Here is an 18,910-nt window from a genome sequence, read left to right as displayed (position 1 = left end):
ACTGCCTCCCTACAAGCATGAGCAGAGGAGGTATATTCATCTTTGGTGATCTCTCCCTGTTTCCACTTTTTATGTGCTCCCCTTTTGGCCCTTAGGCTGCCCTGGATTTCTGTGGTCAGCCAGGGAAGCGGTTTGTGCCCCAAGGATCGTTTCCTTAAGGCACAGCCACCCTTCTTGGGCTCCCATCATTTCAAAACTCCTACTCTGCAGTGCATCCTTGACTAATCGCCTGAGTTCATTTAAATCAGCTTTCCTAAAGACTAGTACTTTCACCCTACTAGTTACCTTACCCACTCGATGTCTTATGGTGAATTCTATTATTAGGTGATCACTGTCCCCCAGATGGCTACCAATCTGTAGGTCCCCTACCATGTCATCCCCCGTTGCCAATACCAGATCCAGTATGGCATTCCCCCCAGTGGGGCCCGGGGGACTTCCCCGGCTTGTACACAGGTAAGAATCCTGCGTGAGGGGTGGGACTTTGCCCCGTCTGTCTCCCAGCAGATGTCTGGGTAGTTTAGGTCCCCCATGACTACCGCCTCTTTAGCTTTTATGGTCTCTGAGAGCTGCCTCAGGAGCCCCGCATCTATTTCTTCCCCTTGATGTGGGGGTCTGTAGCAGACCCCTACCACCAAATCCCTTTCTCCTTGCCCCAAGGTATTGGGCATCCGCCTCATTGCCATCTTGCTTTGTCAAAAACTCTCATGCTCTGTGCTCTTTCGTGCTCGTGCCACTTACTTGCTTCTTTTTTTGAGTTGCACCATGAGTCTGAACCGTTCAACTGACTCTGAGAGTGCAAGTGCTAAGAAAAAACAGTGAAAAAGCGTAACGCTGGAGCTCAAATTGGACGTCCTGAAGCGAATTGAAGCAGGGAACACCAGAATGAGGTCTGTAGGGTGTTGAATTTGGCTGGGTCAACTGTTAGGATCATATTGAAGAATAAAGACAAAATAAAAAAATATGGATGAATTGTAACTCCTTTCAATGCATTGAAACTCGGAAGGAGTAGGGTTGCAATTATGTTAGAAATGGAGAGGCTGTTAAGTGTGGATTGAGGATACAACTCAACGCCGTATGCCCTTGAGTATGCTGCTTATTCAGAAGAAGGCTAAGAGAGTTCGTATGATGATTTACAGAAAAATTTGCCTGAGGGGTCTGCTTCTGAGCCTTTTTATGCAAGTAAGGGGTGGTTCGAAAGATTTAAGAGGCGCAACAGCTTGCATAATGTTTCTGTTCAGGGGGAGGCTGCTAGTGCTGACACCCAAGCAGCTTCCAGCTATAGAAATAAGCTTGTGGAAATTATTGTGCGGGGGGGTGGTATTATACACCTCAGCAAGTCTTCAATGCTGATGAGACAGGCCTCTTCTGGAAGAGGATGCCTCCTAGGACCTACATTTCCAGGGAGGAGTAGTTGATGCCAGGTTTCAAGGTGTCCAAGGATCTACTTAATTTATTGCTTGGTTGTAATGCTGCAGGGGATTTTAAATTGAAACCATTGCTTGTATACCACTCAGAAAACCCCAGGGCTCACAAGGGGTATCTTAAAAATGGTCTGCCAGTCATTTGGAAGTCTAACTAGAAGGCCTGGGTGACAATGTCAGTCTTTCAGAGTTGGTTCAGGGATTATTTTTGTCCTGCAGTTGAGAAATATTGTGCTGAGAACAATCTGTACCACAAGGCACTTCTCATTTTAGACAATGCACCAGGGCATCCTACCACACTTGATGACCTCAGTGATAATGTAAAAGTTGTTTTCCTGCCCCCAGATACCACCTCCATCATACAGCTGATAGACCAGAATGTCATTGCTGCCTTTAAGGCTTATTACTTAAGGAAAACATTTGCCCAGGCAGTCAGGGCTACAGAAGGAGAGGGTACTCCAAGCCTAAATTAATTTTGGAAGGGCTATAATATCTGCAAGGCAATAGATAACATTTTAAGTGCCTGGGATGAAATTGTCTTCCAAAACAATGAATGGTGTCTGGTGAAAGCTTTGGGCAGACTGTGTCCAGGATTCCCAAGAGGTTGAGGAACCAGTGGTGATAATTCAGGACTATATCTTTGAGCTTGGAAGGAAAATTGGATCTGATGAACTTGAACCTGAGGACATTCAGGAGTTGATCGATTCCAACAGGGAGGAATTGAGCAATGAGGACCTCATCAAATAGAGCAGCAGCGAAGCCATGGAGAGGAGGAAGATGCTGAGGAAGATGTTCAACAGCAAGGGCTTTAACCAGCAAAGGCATGGCTTGAAGCTTTCAAACATCTTGAAGCTTTTATTTCCTACTTTGATGAGAATGACCCTGAGAAATGCAGTGCAGTTATGCAATTGCAAGAGGAGTTAGTTAACAATGAAGTCAATTGTTACAGGCTGCTTTACGATGAAAAGAAGCTGCCAAAGTGCAGCTATCAATGGATTCCTCCTTCAGGAAGTGCACAACTCTGGTTTCAAGCTCTGCAGCCAGCCCTCAAAAAAATCCTCAGTTAAGCACTTCAAAATTCCCTGAAACTGACACTAACCTTGACAGCTCTGATTCTGAGTGTTGAAGGAAGCTGAAAGAGCATCTGTGTATACAGTTCATTACTTAATTTTGTAATCTTATACATTATTTCAAAGTTCAAAGTGTTAAAGTATTTACATACATTTAGATTTTGAATTAATTGATTTTATAGTACCTAGTGGGGGATTTCAGCAATTTTATAGTACAAGTGGGGAGCTTCAGGAATGAATCATATCTACTTAGATTCATTTCTATGGGAAAATTGGTTTCACTTAACGCTGTTTCACTTAGTGCTCTGTTTTTCCGGAAGCAATTAAGGGTGCTAAGTGGGGTTTGCCTGTACTTCCATTCACTTAGCAGCTACATCAATGAAGTACGTGTTGCTGATTGTATGTCCCCCTCCCACCAATTTAGGTTTTAAATGTGGCTTCAAGTTGTATTAGAACTTAATGTTTGATTTAACCGAAGTAAAAAATCAGTAAATGCATTCTGGTTACTATTAAGCTTTGCAAAATGTTAGCCATCTGTGTAAAAATCAGAGTTCCGGAGCTTTTTCTCTTCCCTTACATAAGATACCTAACAGATTAGATGCATTTTTAAAATATTTTTTTAAAAGAGACTGAAATGACCCAGAATTCAATATTAGCTAATACAACAGAACTCAGCCCTTTTACTGAAGGTCTAAGTAGACTTTGAAATACATCTGAGAATTGCTTACTGTGAAATCATAGCATCATGGAAATTTAGGGTTGGAAGGGACTTCAGGAGGCCTAGTCTGACCCCCTGCTTAAAGCAGGACTATCACCAGCTAGATCATTTCAGCAAAGGCTTTGTCTAGTCAGGTCTTAAAAACCTCCAAGGATGGAGATTCCACCTCTCTGGGTAACCTGTTCCAGTGCTTTACTACCCTTCTAGTGAGAGAGATTTTCCTGATATCTAACCTAAACTGCCCTTGCTACAACTTGAGACTGTTGCTCCTTGTTCTATCATCTGCCATCACTGAGAGCAGTCTAGCTCCATCCTCTTTGGAACCTACTTCAGGTAGTTGAAGGCTGCTATTAAATCCCCTCCCAGTTTTCTCCTCCCCAGACTCAATAAGACCAGTTCCCTCAGCCTCTCCTCAGAAGTCATATCCCCCTTCACCATTTTCATTGCCTTCCACTGGACTTTGTTCAATCTGTCTTCATCCATTCTGTAGTGGGGGGCCTACAGAAAAGATGGTTTGGTTCAAATGAACCAAAGGGAGAGGGAAGTGATATTGGGGGCCTTTTGTCCCCAGTTCTCTGCTTGCAGTGCCATAAACTTAAAATTGTTAGTTGGCTTACTTTCATTTGTCACTGCTGAAAGAAGACAAAGAAAGAAGTAGCTTCATAGAGTAAAGACTGAACCCCCAGGATTTTAAATTTTATTCAGACACAAAGTTTCATGTGCTTTACAGCAGTGACCTGGGCTGGATCTGGCCAGTGGTCCTGATCTGGCACCTGGGGCAGTCACCTGTGGAGCAAGACTGGGAGAGGGAGATGGAATTTAACAGGGCCCCAACCTGACCCCCTAGGGAGAAGTGGGGCATGGCCCATTCCCAACCCAGCTGTGAGGGGGGAGGGAGTATGGCCCAGCCCTGATCCAGCCATGGTTGGGGCAGGTGTGGCCTAGCTCTGCTATGCTGCACAGGGCTTGGAGCATGTGGTACTGATTGCCATTGCTTCCCTGCCACCAAGTTTCCCAGCCCATGGGGAGCCATGCGGGCCAGATTCCAAGGCTCTGTGGGTTGCATTTGGCCTGCGGCCTGGGGGTTGAGCACCCCTGCTTTACAAAATATTGAGCAGTAATAGGCTGGCTGTGAGAAGTGCTGCTGCATTCTATACTAGCCTCAGTTTCTGGTTTTCAAATGTGGCCCCATATACAGTACTCAGTCTGTAGACAGACTGGGGTAGGTAAAAGTATAATTTGTGAATTCTGCCATTGGAAGTAATAGCATCCTGACTTCCTATCATATCATAGGTGGAAAAGAAACTGGAAATTATGCTTCCTGTACCTTTTAGAGTGAGAATCCCACATAACCTTGAGGCAACAAATAACAAACCATACATAAAGCTAAGGATAAAAGAGGGAGCGAATGGACCCTATCCTTTCCCCCAATTTGCTGCCATCACCAGTTTTCTCCAGATTGATCTGTAGCTATTGCATCTTTCTCCAGTGGAGCTTTAAACCAGATCTGTCCAACTAGTGGGCCACAGGGTTAATATGCAGCCCTCGGGCTCTTCCCCTCTCCCCACTTCTCCCTCAGTCATTCTAGCTGTAATAGCAGCCAGAATTTCCAGGCTCCCACTTCCCGTCTCTGGGTTCTGCTTCCTGCCTTATCCCAGGGGGTGGGCAGTGCAGGGAGTTGAGGGTGAGCCTGGGGCTGTGTAGGAAATGATGCCAGTGTGTTGTAGTGGAGGGGTGGGAGAATTCTGCTCCCACACCGATTTGAAAGCATAGTGCAGCAGTGGGTGGGGAGGAACATCCTCCTGCTTTGCCTGGTGTGGCTCCCAGGGGCATAGAAGTTGGATAGCCTTGTTATGAACTGTTAGATGCTGTGAGAACTAGTTGACTGCCTCCCAAGTCTGATGAAACAAGCATAGGCTGACTCAGAGTGGTGGGTTTCAAATGAAACCAACTCCCTTAAGTTTTGCCTACATATTATGGTAATGTTTGCTTGTAGAATCCCTTACAAGAGAGCCCTCTTGGGATTCTAACAATACCACTGTGTCATCTTGGAGAGAAGGAGGAAGCCTTTTCCTTGCAGTTTCAAAACCTGCTGGGGTCAAAATTTGTAGATGTATTGATTTATTTACTTTAGGTAGGGCTAGCTGTACAATGATCTATTTTTCAAACAACTCCTGTGTAATACATACAGATAATCTGAATGCTGGATATAAACCTTACTAGGTTATGGATATAGACATTATGAAATAGTAATGCAGTTTCTCTTTGCAGGTGGTTTTGATGACAACTCTCCACTGAGCTCTGTTGAACGGTTCGATCCTCGCAGTAACCAGTGGGAATATGTTGCAGAGCTTACAACCCCCAGGGGTGGAGTTGGTATAGCAACGCTGATGGGTAAAATTTTTGCAGTTGGTGGTCATAACGGCAATGCATACCTGAACACAGTGGAAGCTTTTGATCCACTGGTGAACAGGTACTTTTAAAGTTTTGCTGTCTTAATTTAATATTGAGCAATATTGCTCCCATGCCTACAGTGTCAAAAAAGTGACCCACCCATATTTTTATTTACCAGTGTATTTATCATCTCTCCCATTCCTTGCCCTCACCCATGTAACTCAGACTGTAGGAAGTTTTTCTATGAAGAGCCCTATAAATAAAACTCATTCACATAATACAAAGTAAGACAATAGAGCTAGGTTGAATTAATCTGTTTCATTCAATCTCTTTTTAAAAATAAAATATCTATCATAGAGAACTTGGAATAAGATAGTTATGACTAGCAGAGAAACCTTGCTGATTCCACCTCAATTAGTCTCTGATCTTGAAACGTTAGTGATATGTCTGCAGGAAAGAGGAAGATACTTAGCAGTCATCTTCCAAAGACAGGAGTGCAGGCAAGTTTTCAAATCTTGAATCTATTAAAATACTGTAAATAAGAGTTGTGAGAAGATGTAGGTTAAATTAAGTGGTAAAATATGCATAACGTGCTTAAATATAAGGAACAGGATCTTTTCAGTGTTTCTGCAATGAAGGAATCTTTCTTAAAACACACAAATTTTTCCAGTTTTAATGCTAACATTGCTATTAGTTTTCCCCCCTACAGTACTCTTTGCTTGTAATTTTTTTTTAACCATTTCTCTCTAGGTGGGAGCTTGTGGGATCTGTCTCTCACTGCAGAGCTGGGGCAGGCGTCGCTGTGTGTTCTTGTCTTTGTAGCCAGATCCGAGATGTGGGTCAAGGATCCAACAATGTGGTTGACTGCATGTGAACAAGTCTCTTGGATTTCTCCAGAATTCAAGTGGAAAACTGAAAATTGCAGTATGGAGGGACATGACCTCAGCAGTGCTGCTCTGAGGTTTTTAAACCTACTGCTACATTATAAGGTAGACAAAAACCCTGAAAGCATCTTGCATGTGATAATGCAAGTTATGGACAGCATTCTGAATCTTTTGAGTTAAAATAGTCTGGGCAGATATGGAATAAGGTCTAGCTTCTACTTTAAAAAATAACCAGGGATGTGTTTTCAAGTTTCCAAAAGTACAGATATGCTTGAGACCTTTGTTCTAGACTGATAATTAAACAATAAAAGGGGATAAATTGTAGCGAAGCGAATGTGCTTTGCATTGTTGACTTTGACAGCACATCCCACCTAAATGTGTTTCTTAGGCTGGTATAAATTCTAGATGTACATTAAAAATGACACCTTGGTGTTAATCAGAATTCAGTCTTAAAGAATTGCTAGTTCTACAGCATTTTACCAATATGAGTAAAGCTTTTGGTTGGTCTAAAGTATATGCATCTCATTTATACATAAAAAAGTATACAGGTTAATTGCCAGAACTTTAAGACTGTGGGTATTCAACCCACATTTAGTCTATTTGTGGTAGAGCTGAGGTCCAGAGTACTGCTTGGTCTGTGTGGAGTTTAGAACATTCTTCCTCATGTCTAAAGTGTCCCCTGTAGAAAAGTTAAGTGTTATAACAGAAAGCATCCCTGAGGCTTCCTGTGTACTTTTCTTCTATTTTTAGAATAAGGTCTGTCTAGACATGCACAACTTACATGGTCTCTTGGAGCTTTTACATTTGATTGATTTTATGGAAACAGGAATACCATTGTTGGAAGACGTCACCATGTCTAAATGTTATCCAGCTGAAATCTATCTTCCAACGTAACAAAGTGGCTAACATTTTCAGTTTTTCAATTCCAGCAACAACTTAGTGGCGGTGAGGCTGCTGGTTCTTTATTAAAGAGCTCAGTTGTTAAGTATTCAGACAACCAAGCAGCAAATCTTCAAATGAAAAATCCTTGATCAAGTTTTCCAGTGGTTTCTAAACCAAAGAAAATAAGCAGAAAAATGATCTGGAGTCTAACAGTGTTGTTATTGCCAAAGATGTGTACAGACACTTGCTGATTTGATCTATTTTTGAATTGGAACATAACTGTCCTGCCATAATATCTATTGCCACATTGAAAGATGTGTCCTAATCCTGATTTAAGCTACTAACGAGTTGTAGTTACTTATGCACATAGTGTATATTATTTAATTGCCACTTCTAACCTGAATCTCTTCTATGTATTACCTCAACCTTTACCTAGTTGTATGATGTGATTTTTTTTTTTTTGGGGGGGGTGCAGCTAGGAAGTTCTCTGAAATCTTCCAGCTTGTATATGTTCACAATTTTCTTAGTGGCATGTAGCACTACCACTGTTCAGCCCTCTCTATTGTTGCACTAAAGTAATTAAAGATGTGGGTGTGAACAGTTTACAATAATTGGCGAGAATATTCTGGCCTCTGCTCCTAATGTATTGAACACACAAGTAAAACTACTTTTACAATAAAACGCCCAAAGAGGCAGTCTTACGTAGTCCTTCCAAATGGTACATGAAGACTTGCATGGCCAGGCATTGTCCGAGCATTAGGGTGCAATTAGGTGTTGTTCCTTTTCATGCTCATTACTCTCTAAACTAAGTTCTCTTCTGAGTTTTTATATATTCTTTTACAGTTGTCTTCTATGTCTCTCATGTGGTCAGACCACAAATTCTGACTAATCACCTTTTACAGCAGTCATCTTCCTGTTAGGCTGCTGTCTGCATTCTGTTTTCTCTGACTGTGAGCACACATCCTCTCAATATTCTTACTGACATGGATTATAAAGAGGTCACCCTAAACTATGAAACGCTTGCTATTGCTTTCAGTTAACAGCATTAGTTATGCCAAGTCACAAAATGGCATTACTTATGATAAGCATTTTGCTAAGGTTGTTTCAGGCCTACACTATCCTATTGATTAGTTGGGTGCAGTACAGTATTTGTCTTTGAATTGGCCTTAGTTTTACAATAGGTATCTTGACAGGACAGCTTTGTTGAAATTTCATTTGCCTTGACCTTGCCTTAAGTTGCCTTCCTTCTAGCTTCATTTGTATATTTAAATGTGGTTCATTGGAATATTTTAATTATTCAATGTTTACCCTATTATAGCCACCACAGATGTTAAACATTTGGTAGGTACTATATATGGAATTAATGCTGATATTTATAAGAATATCATGCATATTCTTAGAGGGAAAGATGACTTGAAATTGAAACCAGCAGTAGAGTTGAGAAACTGTAAGGCAAGGCAACATTGCACTGTACAGAGAGCGACTATTTTATACACTGCTTGTATAACTGATGAGCAGTTTTTGGCATAGACCACTACAAGTTCACATGCCTGAATTTTCCTGAAGAGACCAGCAGTTGACTGAAATTTTACATGACCAAAGTTTGACATTAAATAATTGTTAGAAGGGATGAGGGAGCAGTGTATAGGAACAAATATTCTTCAGCTCCCTCTGTGCAAAAATGAAGTTTATTTCCTACCGATGGGGACTCTTTACAATCTTGTACCATCTATACTTTTCCCAGAGCCTGATGAAGGGACTTGGATCCCAAAAGCTTGCAGAAAAGGACAGTTTTCTTGCCATTTTCCAGTTGGTCTAATAAAAGGTATCATTTTGGAACCAAGAGTTCTTGTTTTTTGTGGGTGAATCTGAAATTCAGTATGATTGTAGGGAGAATATCTTCATCACAAATCTCAAAGCACACTGTTTCTGTACTGCGCTGCCATGTTTTAAAACTTGTATTTCAAATTGCTAGTGATTCATGATATTCAGGCAACAAAGTGAAGAATGGATTCTTGTAAATAAATGTGGAAGTTGCAATAAGAACATTTGTATTGCAAGATGCTCTTTCAGTGCAACAGGTTTGCTACAATAGGGATAGATATCTGAACTGCAAACACTAATTTGCTATTATACTATATGTTACTTACATTTTAGAAAGTAGCCTTTTTTGTCTTGTAGCCTGCATTACAGGCACTGTCGCTGGCCAAGAAGAGCTGTAGAGAGTACAGCCTTCAGCATCCTTAAGTGCTTGCATGAATTTGAACTTGGAAGAAGGGTGGCTAACATGGCCTCACGTTATCTGTAGGCCTTCTCCATCTTCCTTTTACAGTGGGGGTGGGTGGGAGGAGTGCTGGTGTCCTCCAAGTTCTAGTGCTGCTGTGATCAGTTGCCAACATACCCCTTATCTTCTAGCAAAGGTAGCTAACTCCCCTCTTGCAGAGGCTGGATTAGGCTTTGGAATTTCATTTTTTAGACTTGAACATCCTCTCTCCTTTTTGCTTTGTTTTAGGTGTCTGGGTTCAAGCAGCCCAGTATGACTGGCTTTTCAATTTTCATCCTCCTCCAGCTATTGGTATCCCATTGCTTGCAGCCCCTAGGCCAAACTCAGTGTTTACTAAACGTGCCTGTATAAGAAAAGAAACAGCTTTTACTGGAAATGCAAGAAAGTCCACAAAATATGGGAACAGATTTCTCAGTCAAATGATGCTGAGCTTAAGAAAGCTACAGTAAGACTGTTTTAGGTGATGGCAAAGCAAATTATTAGTTTGCTGCATATGTATTTTATGGGGTTTTATAGCATAGAAGCCATCTACCCTTTTACTTAATTAGGGAAGGAATTTGCTTCATTCTTGAGAAACTGCATGGCAAGAAGCTCAAACCTAAAGGGGAAGAAGGTAATGAGAGCATTTGATGGCAATATTGTATTTAAAAGTACCAAGGAGATTTCTGAATATGGGGACACTGTTGTGTGGCAGGTTCTGGGTCTTTTTCATTCTAGGCCAGTCTCATTCCAGAATGGCAATTAATAAACAGCTACTGGTCAACAGTACTTTAAGGGAAGCAGTCATGAAGAAAACATTGTGGACTTAACTTGTATTCCATAATGACAGCTCTGTTTATATGCAAGTCTTACACTTGAATGTTAATACATTGTCATGTAGAGGTAGACTTTTTCGTTGTACTGATTTAGGCAAAGGCTTCAGTACAGACACAATAACAACAATGAAAGCAGCTGCTGTTCAGGGAATTCATAGAAGGTACACCAACACGCACACAGGCTTGTTTAAGCGGCTTGGGCGTGGGGAGGATTTGCTGGTACAGACAAATCTACAGCTTCAGTACAGGTACTGAAAATAAGAGCGGAGCAAGTCTCAGAATGAGAAAAGCAAGCATTTACTGGGACCATGAAAGTACCACCCGAGTGTAATGACTTACCCACATAAAGGCTATATGTTGCATTTACAGCGGGACTTCACCAAGCTCATGTAAAAGTCTGTGGAAAAACATTTCTGTCTTGTGTTGGAGGTGGTGGTGTTCTTTGCAGTCTAACAGAATGATACAAAACTGACAGACATTTAAACTAAACAGGAAGACAACACAATAATTCTGTGGATCTTGAAACAGGTTTTCTAAATGATTAGGTAGCCATCTAGTGGTCTAGAACTTAATATTGTTCTACATAGTTGACTTGTGTTTCTTATTGTATTAGTCCTTTGAAACTTAAGGGTGGATAACAATCAAACTGATTTTTTTTAATGTTGTAATTTAAACAATAACTTACGTTAACATCTAAACATATTCTAATTATTAATTGAAAAAACAAGCAGTGCATTTTGTAACTGAAATTCTAATCAAGGGCAAGCCATTATTACATTGGAGCTTGTTAAGCATAAAGTAACTATTTTGAACCAGTTATCCCAGACTTTTAGTTTCTTCTGCAAGGGTAGAGTCAGCATTTTTCTCTTTTCAGTTTATTCAAATAATAGTTCATTGAAAAGTGAGAGAGATTGGGTGTCAAAAAAGCAAGGAAGTTTATTTCTCCCCTCCCAATCCACAGTTAAAAATAAGAGTTGAGAAGATGATACGTCAGTTTTAAAATTATGCAAGACGAGATGACTAGAAACAACCAGTTCGGTTCACATACTTCCTTTAATAAACCAGTTAAGTGCCAAACATGTTTTGATACCAGCTAGCTTGCGGTTGTTTTATTTAATAGAATTTTTAAAATGCTGCTTTTATGCATCCAAATGCACCTGGACATAAATCTCAAACATCTAGGAAAGTCATGCATCAATTTTTTTATTATAATAAAAATGTAAAAATTAAGACTCTAAATATGTACTGATCAAATGCATCCACCTACGTAAGAAAAAGTTCCAAATTACATTAATGGATGAGAATCAGTCTTTGTTTGGAAAAATAATGGAAGTAAAAATATAAAACAAGATTAGAACAAACTTGAGTGAGTAAACAGGAATATGCATTTTAAAGAATTTAAGACAAAAATGGCAATATAAATCAATCCACACTGATATTTTAAAATTTAAGGTTTGAGTTGCACCAGATCTTTAAAGTTTTCCGAGAAAGCAAGCTCTACTGGTAGTATATCCCAAATGTTAAGATGAGCAAGTGAAGTTGCCTCTAAACCATGAAACAAGAGTTAGAAAAGTCCCACTACAGTTGTGCTCAATTGGTTGGCCCTATGGGCCCGATAAGTAGCACAGGGCCAGTCCACAGGCTGGACTGGCACCTGTGCACCACCCCAATTGGTCCTCTGCATTTCAGCTAGTGTGTAAAGGTCCCCCTGTGTCTAGAAATTTGACAGCAGGAGAGCAGCAAATAGCGGCTGCTTTTCCCATAGCCAAATTTGATGGCTTTGTGGGCTGGACCTAGCCTGTGGGTCAAGCACCTAGTTCAGCACCAAAGCCAGGGTCCTTGCAAAAAACAAGCATTAAAAGGTGGCTGGAGGTAGAAGGGGGAACTGCCTAACAACAAACAAAAATTAAACTTAAAAGGGGCAAATTTTTATCAAGCAGCACTTAAAGCAGGGGCTTTAAGAATTTGAGCAGCCACATGGGTGGAAGGCAGCCAGCAGCTGGAGCCAGAGCCCTACAGGCTCGGGCAGGAGCTGCCCAGCTGAAGCTTCTTCTTGTCTGAGTACAAAAGGTGACCAAATGCTCAGCCCACATGCCAGACCAATGCAGAACATGAGAGCAGGTCATGTTCAGCGTGTGAAGAGCTCATGATCATGAGGCTGACCAGCTCGTGATCAGACAGCCTTAACAAATCAGGAGCTGCGGGAGAAGCGTGCCTGCCTGGCCAGCAGACACACTCTCTTAACTGTAAATCAGCAGCCTCCTCTGATTGGCTGAAGAGTTTATAAAAGGGACAGCGTGCTAAAGCGCAGGGTCCCGGGTTCCACACAAGCCCTCGGATAGGACTGATCACCCTGCCCAGGAATCCGCGTCCCCATGGACGAATAGTCATACGAATAGTCACACCCTGGCTATTATTTCACCGAACAGTGAGCTCTCCATCCGCACGTACATCGGAAAAAGCAATTGCTATCTCCTACCTGTCATCTTTAACTACTGCTTCACCACTGTCGTTTTGTTGTGTAACCACTGTTGGAATCTTATTGTAAGTAAACGTTAAGTTCAATTTTACTATCTTCCAACTGAGTCAGTGTCCCTTTCATCCCCGGCCTGTCCATAAGGCGGGTTGGTCATCCACCCGCCCCCCGGTTCAACTGGTAAACCGCCTGGTGAGTGCTGCGGTTACTAACACTTCTATGCCAGGAGCAGTGCACCAGGGGCAGAAGCAGAAGGAGCAGCCACTGGTGGAGGTGAGAGGAGCTGAGCAGTACCCAGGTGTCTGCAGCTGCACCAAGAGCAGCCTTGTCAGTAAGCTGTGTGCACTGGCCGGGGCCAGGCTGGCAGGCATGGGCAAGAGTGCAGTGCAGGCTGCCCTGAGTGAGGCTCAGCTACATGCAGAGTGCTGTGGGGACAGCCATGGACTGCACCACCTGGATGAGCCCTGCTGCACATGCCCCGTCTCCTCCCCTCACCTCCAGCCAGATCCTGGAACCTAGTGCCTAGGCAGACTCCCCCCAACTCCGTCACAGAGCAGGGGTGTATAGGGAACAGATAAAAGCTCTGTCACTTCCCTGTGACCCTGCCCTGTCTCAACAGCCCATCCTGCTCCTGAACAACACTTCCTGCCTGCCTGTAGCCACATCCCACATAGGAATTTTTGGCTAGTTGTTGCAGTGGGGGAGTTTCATAGTTGGTAGGGTCAAAAGGGACCGACCCCCTGCCATGGCAGGAAAAAGTACTGGGGTCAAATGACCCCAGCAAGGTGTTCGTCTAACCTCCTCTTAAAGACCCCCCAGGGTAGGAGCCAGCACCACTTCTCTCGGAAGTTGGTTCCAGATCCTAGCTGCCCTGAGAGTGAAGTAATGCCTCCTGATGTCTAGCCTGAATCTACCCTCTGCCAGCTTGTGACCATTATTTCTAGTCACTCCTGGTAGTGCTCGGGGGAACAGGGACTCCCCCAATGCCTGCTAGTCCCCTCGGACTAGTTTGTAACAGGCCACTAGATCCCCACCTCAGCCTTCTCTGGCGGAGGCTGAACAGGTTCAGGTCCCTTAGCCTCTCCTCATAGGGCCTGCCCTGCTGTCCCCTGATCATGTGAGTGGCCCTCCGCTGGACCCGCTCCAAGTTGTCCACACCCCTCCTGAAGTGCGGCGCCGAAAGGGAGTTCCCCAGCCTGTAGTATGCTGCTGGTTCTTCCTCCCCAGGTGCAGTACCCTCAACTTGTCAGTGTTGAACCCCATCCTGTTCTCATCCTCCCACTCCTGTAACCTGTCTAGGTCCAATTGCAGCCTATTCCTCCCTTCTAGCATGACCACTTCCCCCCACATCTTAGTGTCGTCAGCAGATTTGAACAGGGTGCTTTTTACCCCCTCGTCCAAGTCGCTGAGGAAGATGTTGAACAGCGCAGGTCCAAGGACCGAGCCCTGGGGGACCCCACTGCCCACATCCCTCCAGGTCAAAAATGACCCATCCACCACCACTCTCTGGGTGCAGCCCTCCAGTCAGTCAGCGACCCATTTGACTGTGTAGCTGTCGACGCCACAGTCCCCTAGTTTTTTAATGAGAATGGGGTGAGAGACAGTGTCGAAGGCCTTCCTGAAGTCCAGAAAGACTACGTCCACTGCTACCCCTGCGTCTAAGGATTTTGTGACCTGGTCATAGAAGGCCACCAGATTGGTCTGACAGGACCTGCCTCTAATGAACCCATGTTGGTTGCCCCTAAGCATAATCTCCCCTGCTGGCCCCTTGTGGACATGCGCCAGGATAATTCTCTCAAAAAGCTTACCCAGGATCAAGGTAAGACTAACTGGCCTAGAGTTGCCTGGGTCCTCCTCCCTCCCTTTTTTGAAAATGGGAACCACATTGGCCCTTTTCCAGTCCTCTGGCACCACATCAGAGCACCACGAGTGCTCGTAAAGCTGTGCCAGGGGTCCCGCAATGACCTCTGCTAATTCCCTCAGCACTCTGGGGTGGAGATCGTCAGGACCAGCTGATTTAAATACGTCCAGCCCCTCCAGAAGTTCCCTGACCAGATCCTCACTGACCCTAGGCCTGGCTGCACCTCCCCTGGGGCCTGAGGGGGTCCTGGCAGACGGGCTGATCCGGTCTCCGCTCAGGAAAATGGAGGCAAAGAAATTGTTGAATAGGTTAGCTTTGTCGTCTGGTGTGACGACCAGATTTCATAGTGTGCCTTGCAGAGGCCCTACATTATCCGGTACCTTCTTTTTGCCCCCTATGTATTTAAAAAAGGACTTCTTGTTGTCCTTTATCTGGGTAGCTAGTCCCAGTTCCATCTCCGCCTTGGCCTTCCTGACCGCCCCCCTCCAGCCCCGAGCAATTGAGGTATAGTCCTCCCTGGTGATGGTCCCTCCCTTCCATTGGGTGTACGCCTCCTTTTTAGCTAGGAGACATTCCCATATGCTTTTGGTGAGCCATGGTAGCTTTTGCACTCTCTTGCCCCTTTTGATCCTTGTTGGGATTACCTCCCTTTGGGCTTGGAGTATCATCTCCTTAAGGAACGACCACTCTTCTTGGACACCCGACTCCCCTCCCCTCCCCTCCGGGACCTCAGTGCCTCCCTAACTATTCTCCTTACCTCATTGAAATCCATCCTCCTGAATTCCAGGGCTGCTGCCTTGCTGCAGGCTTTTGTCAACTTGCAGGTGACAAAAATGAGGATGTGTATTCCTCCTTGGTGTAGAGCGCCAGACCCCCACCTTTCCTCCCTGTCCTGTCTCTCCTGTACAGCCTATAGCCCTTGATATTCACCGCCCAGTCATGCGTTGGGTCCCGCCAGGTTTCTGTGAGCCCCACTATGTCTGGCTTGGTGTCAGCTAGCAGGAGGGTAAGTCCCTCCTGCTTGTTCCCCATACTACGAGCATTTGTGTAGAGGCATTTGAGGCCTGAAGATGTGTGCACTGGCTCCCTAATCTCAGTACTGCCCGGGCCTCTGTTGCTTACCTGGGTATTCATTCTGCTCGTTGTCGGTCTAAGCTGGCCTGTTCTTGTGGATGTCGCTTGGTTTAGTTGTCCAAGGCTTCCTCCGCCCTCATCTTCCCCTTCACTGGGTTGCACTGACCCTGCCCACAACAATTCATCAGAACTCCTTATGTGGCCTCTGGGCCCAAATAATTGTCCACCCCTGACTTAAAGTAACCTATAGAATTTATATATCACTCTTGTATAATATGCCATATAGAGTCCAAGCTTGCCCAGTCCCACTTAATCTCTTGACTAAACCATCTTTAACCTCTTGGAGAAAACATAAGCCAGCTTGTTATAAGCAACACTAATATTTCCATGTGCTACAAGGAGCCAAAGCTAAACTGCTATTACTTATTTATAACCCAAGCAAATACCTTTAAAAATAGTCCTGGTACGTTCCAATCCCAGCTGATCATTAATGTCTTTACATAATACCTAAAGATTTTAACCACTCCAGACAAGTGGGATTGCCTTGTAAAACAACAGCCTCTATAGATAAGTAGGGAAGGGGGGTGAAAATTTTGTCTGGTATTACACATTAAAAATATCATCTGCATAAGTTATGGAGGGATCACATGCAATCGTATATATTATATATACAATTAGTGTGTGTGTGTGTGTGTGTGTGTGTATATATATAGTTAATACTATATGTATATCTCTATAGATATAGATATATATGTCACAGTGTGGGTTGGTTGATCAGTTTATCTAGTGTGCATGTAATTTCCAAGACAAAGTTGGGATCCTGTAGAAGTATATAGAATTTAGAACTGCAGGGCAAGGGTCTCAATTGAGTCACTGGAATTAGTTCATCAAGGTCTGATCCACAGGAATACAGGATATAAATTCTATTTACAAAGCTAAGTCTCTTCACATCTCAGATTTTTCCTTTCCTTTGTACTGCTTCTAAGAAACTGAGTAAATCAAAGAAAAGATGAGGGGGGGTTTTTCCATTCCCCTCCCCCAATCCTAAGGCTGTGTGCGCTCGGGGGGAGGGGGTATGGGCAGGGGGATAGGTGTACTGGAAAAATAGCTCATCTTCCCATCAAACTCCCATCTACACTGATTGGCAAGTTTGGGAAAAAGCCAGACCTACCACATTCTTGCATTCAGAAGCAGGGGGGAAAGCAGTGACTCTTAGCTAACTGGTCCTCAATGAATCCTAGCCATCTTCTGTCACTTCCTGTTCACAGGAGGACAAGAATACATTATTCATCTCCAATGAACTCTGTAGCAAGCATGGAAATAGCTTTAGGTCCCTTTCCAGGTCAAGATTTCTCTCATCATAAAGGTAAGCAAATACTGTAAAACATTGAGTAGATTTGGTATAGATCTTGCAAATATATTCAAAAAGTAGACCCCTGCAGCCATCTTAAACCACAGAAAGCTTAAGTGAAGCCCACGGTCAAATGTTTTTGACTTAACTGTAGTGCTGTGCTCAAACACTCAGCTATTTTCACTGGAAGAGTTAGGACTTGAAACAAACTTTTGAAAATATTTTACCATTAAATAACTTCATTTACTATCTTCCTGAACAGAAACTGTAAAGTAGTTCCTAGCAAATGTGACTTATCTTAAAACAAATTGCTACCAAGGTTTAAGTCTCAACCTTGACAATGTCTTGGCATGTTATAATTGGGTTACCTTACCTTTCTGGCTTTGTTAGTTTGCTTCTGGTTGAAGTGGCTTGTTTTTCCTTCTAAGTGGTGGGCAACTTGGATTTCACCTTCCAGCCAAACTTCAGTGTCTTTTTTTTCCCTTCCACAGTCAACAAAACGAGTCCAGAGGGAATAGCTTTTCACCCAATTCACGCTACAGCTTTCTACCTAGTTGGTAGAGCTATATCTCTGGAGTCTTCTCAAACCTATCTCAGGATTAAGTAGCATTAAAGTGGTCCTCCAAATGTTCAAGAAATGATCCTTAGCCTTAACATTGCCTTTGACACTACAAAGCTGAAGGAAACAACGGACAGTAAGAGACAGAGAAAAAACTCCCTGCCTTGCTGGAAGCCTTTAGCTCAAAGTCCATAAAAAGACTTGCTCTGGCATTGGATTTTCAGCCCACACCAGTGCTTCTTAGTTCCTTTCCTTGACTTGCATGTCCCTCTCATAGGCATTTTCCACAGCCTTCTTTTGGGGCTCTTTTTCTACAGCTCTTTGACAAGAGGGCTTCTTAGATTTTCCATCCTTGGTCTCTCAGCACCTCCCTCATTGGGAGACTTACAGGCAGCACCTTAAACAGTTCTGGTAAGCACAGAATGACTGACCCCGTCTCCCACTCTTTCTAGAGCTACATCTTTTGGAATCCCTTAAGACCAGATTTTTCACTTTCTACTACCTGCACTCTAGGAATGCCCATATTGAGAGCACCCATGCTTAAAGAGCCACACAGATTTCCAGCTTTTTTCCCCTAGGTACATCCTCTTGTAAACAGGCAAAAATTAACTATTAGGTTATAATTAGATGTGTCATTGAGGCAGATTGGATTGTCCCAGAGTTTGACCCAGGTCAAAACAGGCATGGTTGGAATGTTAGAACAGTTTATCCCACTTACTTCTGAGGGACTTGAAGCATAACAATGAACTTGCATGTGTTTAATTAAGTGATGGTTTCCTTTTATTTTTTGAATGGTGTATGTTATAGCCATGTTGGTCTAAGGACATAGGCAACCAAGGTTTCATAGTAGCTAGGGTCAGGAGGGACCTGAACAGATCATCTAGCCTGACCCCCTGCCACAGGCAGGAATGAATGCTGGGTTCACAAGACCCCAGACAGGTGATCATCCAACCTCCTCTTGAACTTGCCCTAGGTAGGGACAAGGACCACCTGGGAAGTTGGTTCCAGATTTTGGCCACCCTAACTGTAAAATATTGCCTTCTGATTTGCAACCTAAACCTATTCTCCATCAGCTTATGACCATTGTTCCTCGTCACCCCAGGTGGTGCTGGGGAGAAAAG

General features: G+C 43.5%; 1 protein-coding gene across 8 annotated transcripts in view; it reads left to right on the top strand.

Annotated features, from left to right (window-relative positions):
- The window catches only part of KLHL8 (kelch like family member 8), a 96,449-nt gene extending 86,989 nt beyond the window's left edge, over positions 1-9,460 (top strand). For all 8 annotated transcript variants that reach the window (XM_014517144.2, XM_006018094.3, XM_014517142.2 and 5 more), the window contains 2 exons: positions 5,481-5,682; positions 6,354-9,460. In XM_014517144.2, the coding sequence (XP_014372630.1) occupies positions 5,481-5,682; positions 6,354-6,477 (326 nt within the window). In that variant the 3' untranslated portion in view covers positions 6,478-9,460. The remainder of the gene's footprint in view (positions 1-5,480; positions 5,683-6,353) is intronic.
- Positions 9,461-18,910: the final 9,450 nt, after the last annotated feature.

Source organism: Alligator sinensis, unplaced genomic scaffold, assembly GCF_000455745.1.
Source record: "Alligator sinensis unplaced genomic scaffold, ASM45574v1 scaffold125_1, whole genome shotgun sequence".
In the NCBI taxonomy this organism is placed as follows: Eukaryota; Metazoa; Chordata; order Crocodylia; family Alligatoridae; genus Alligator; species Alligator sinensis.
The sequence above is the reverse complement of the archived record's forward strand: the minus strand, read 5'-3'. Positions and strand labels throughout refer to the sequence as shown.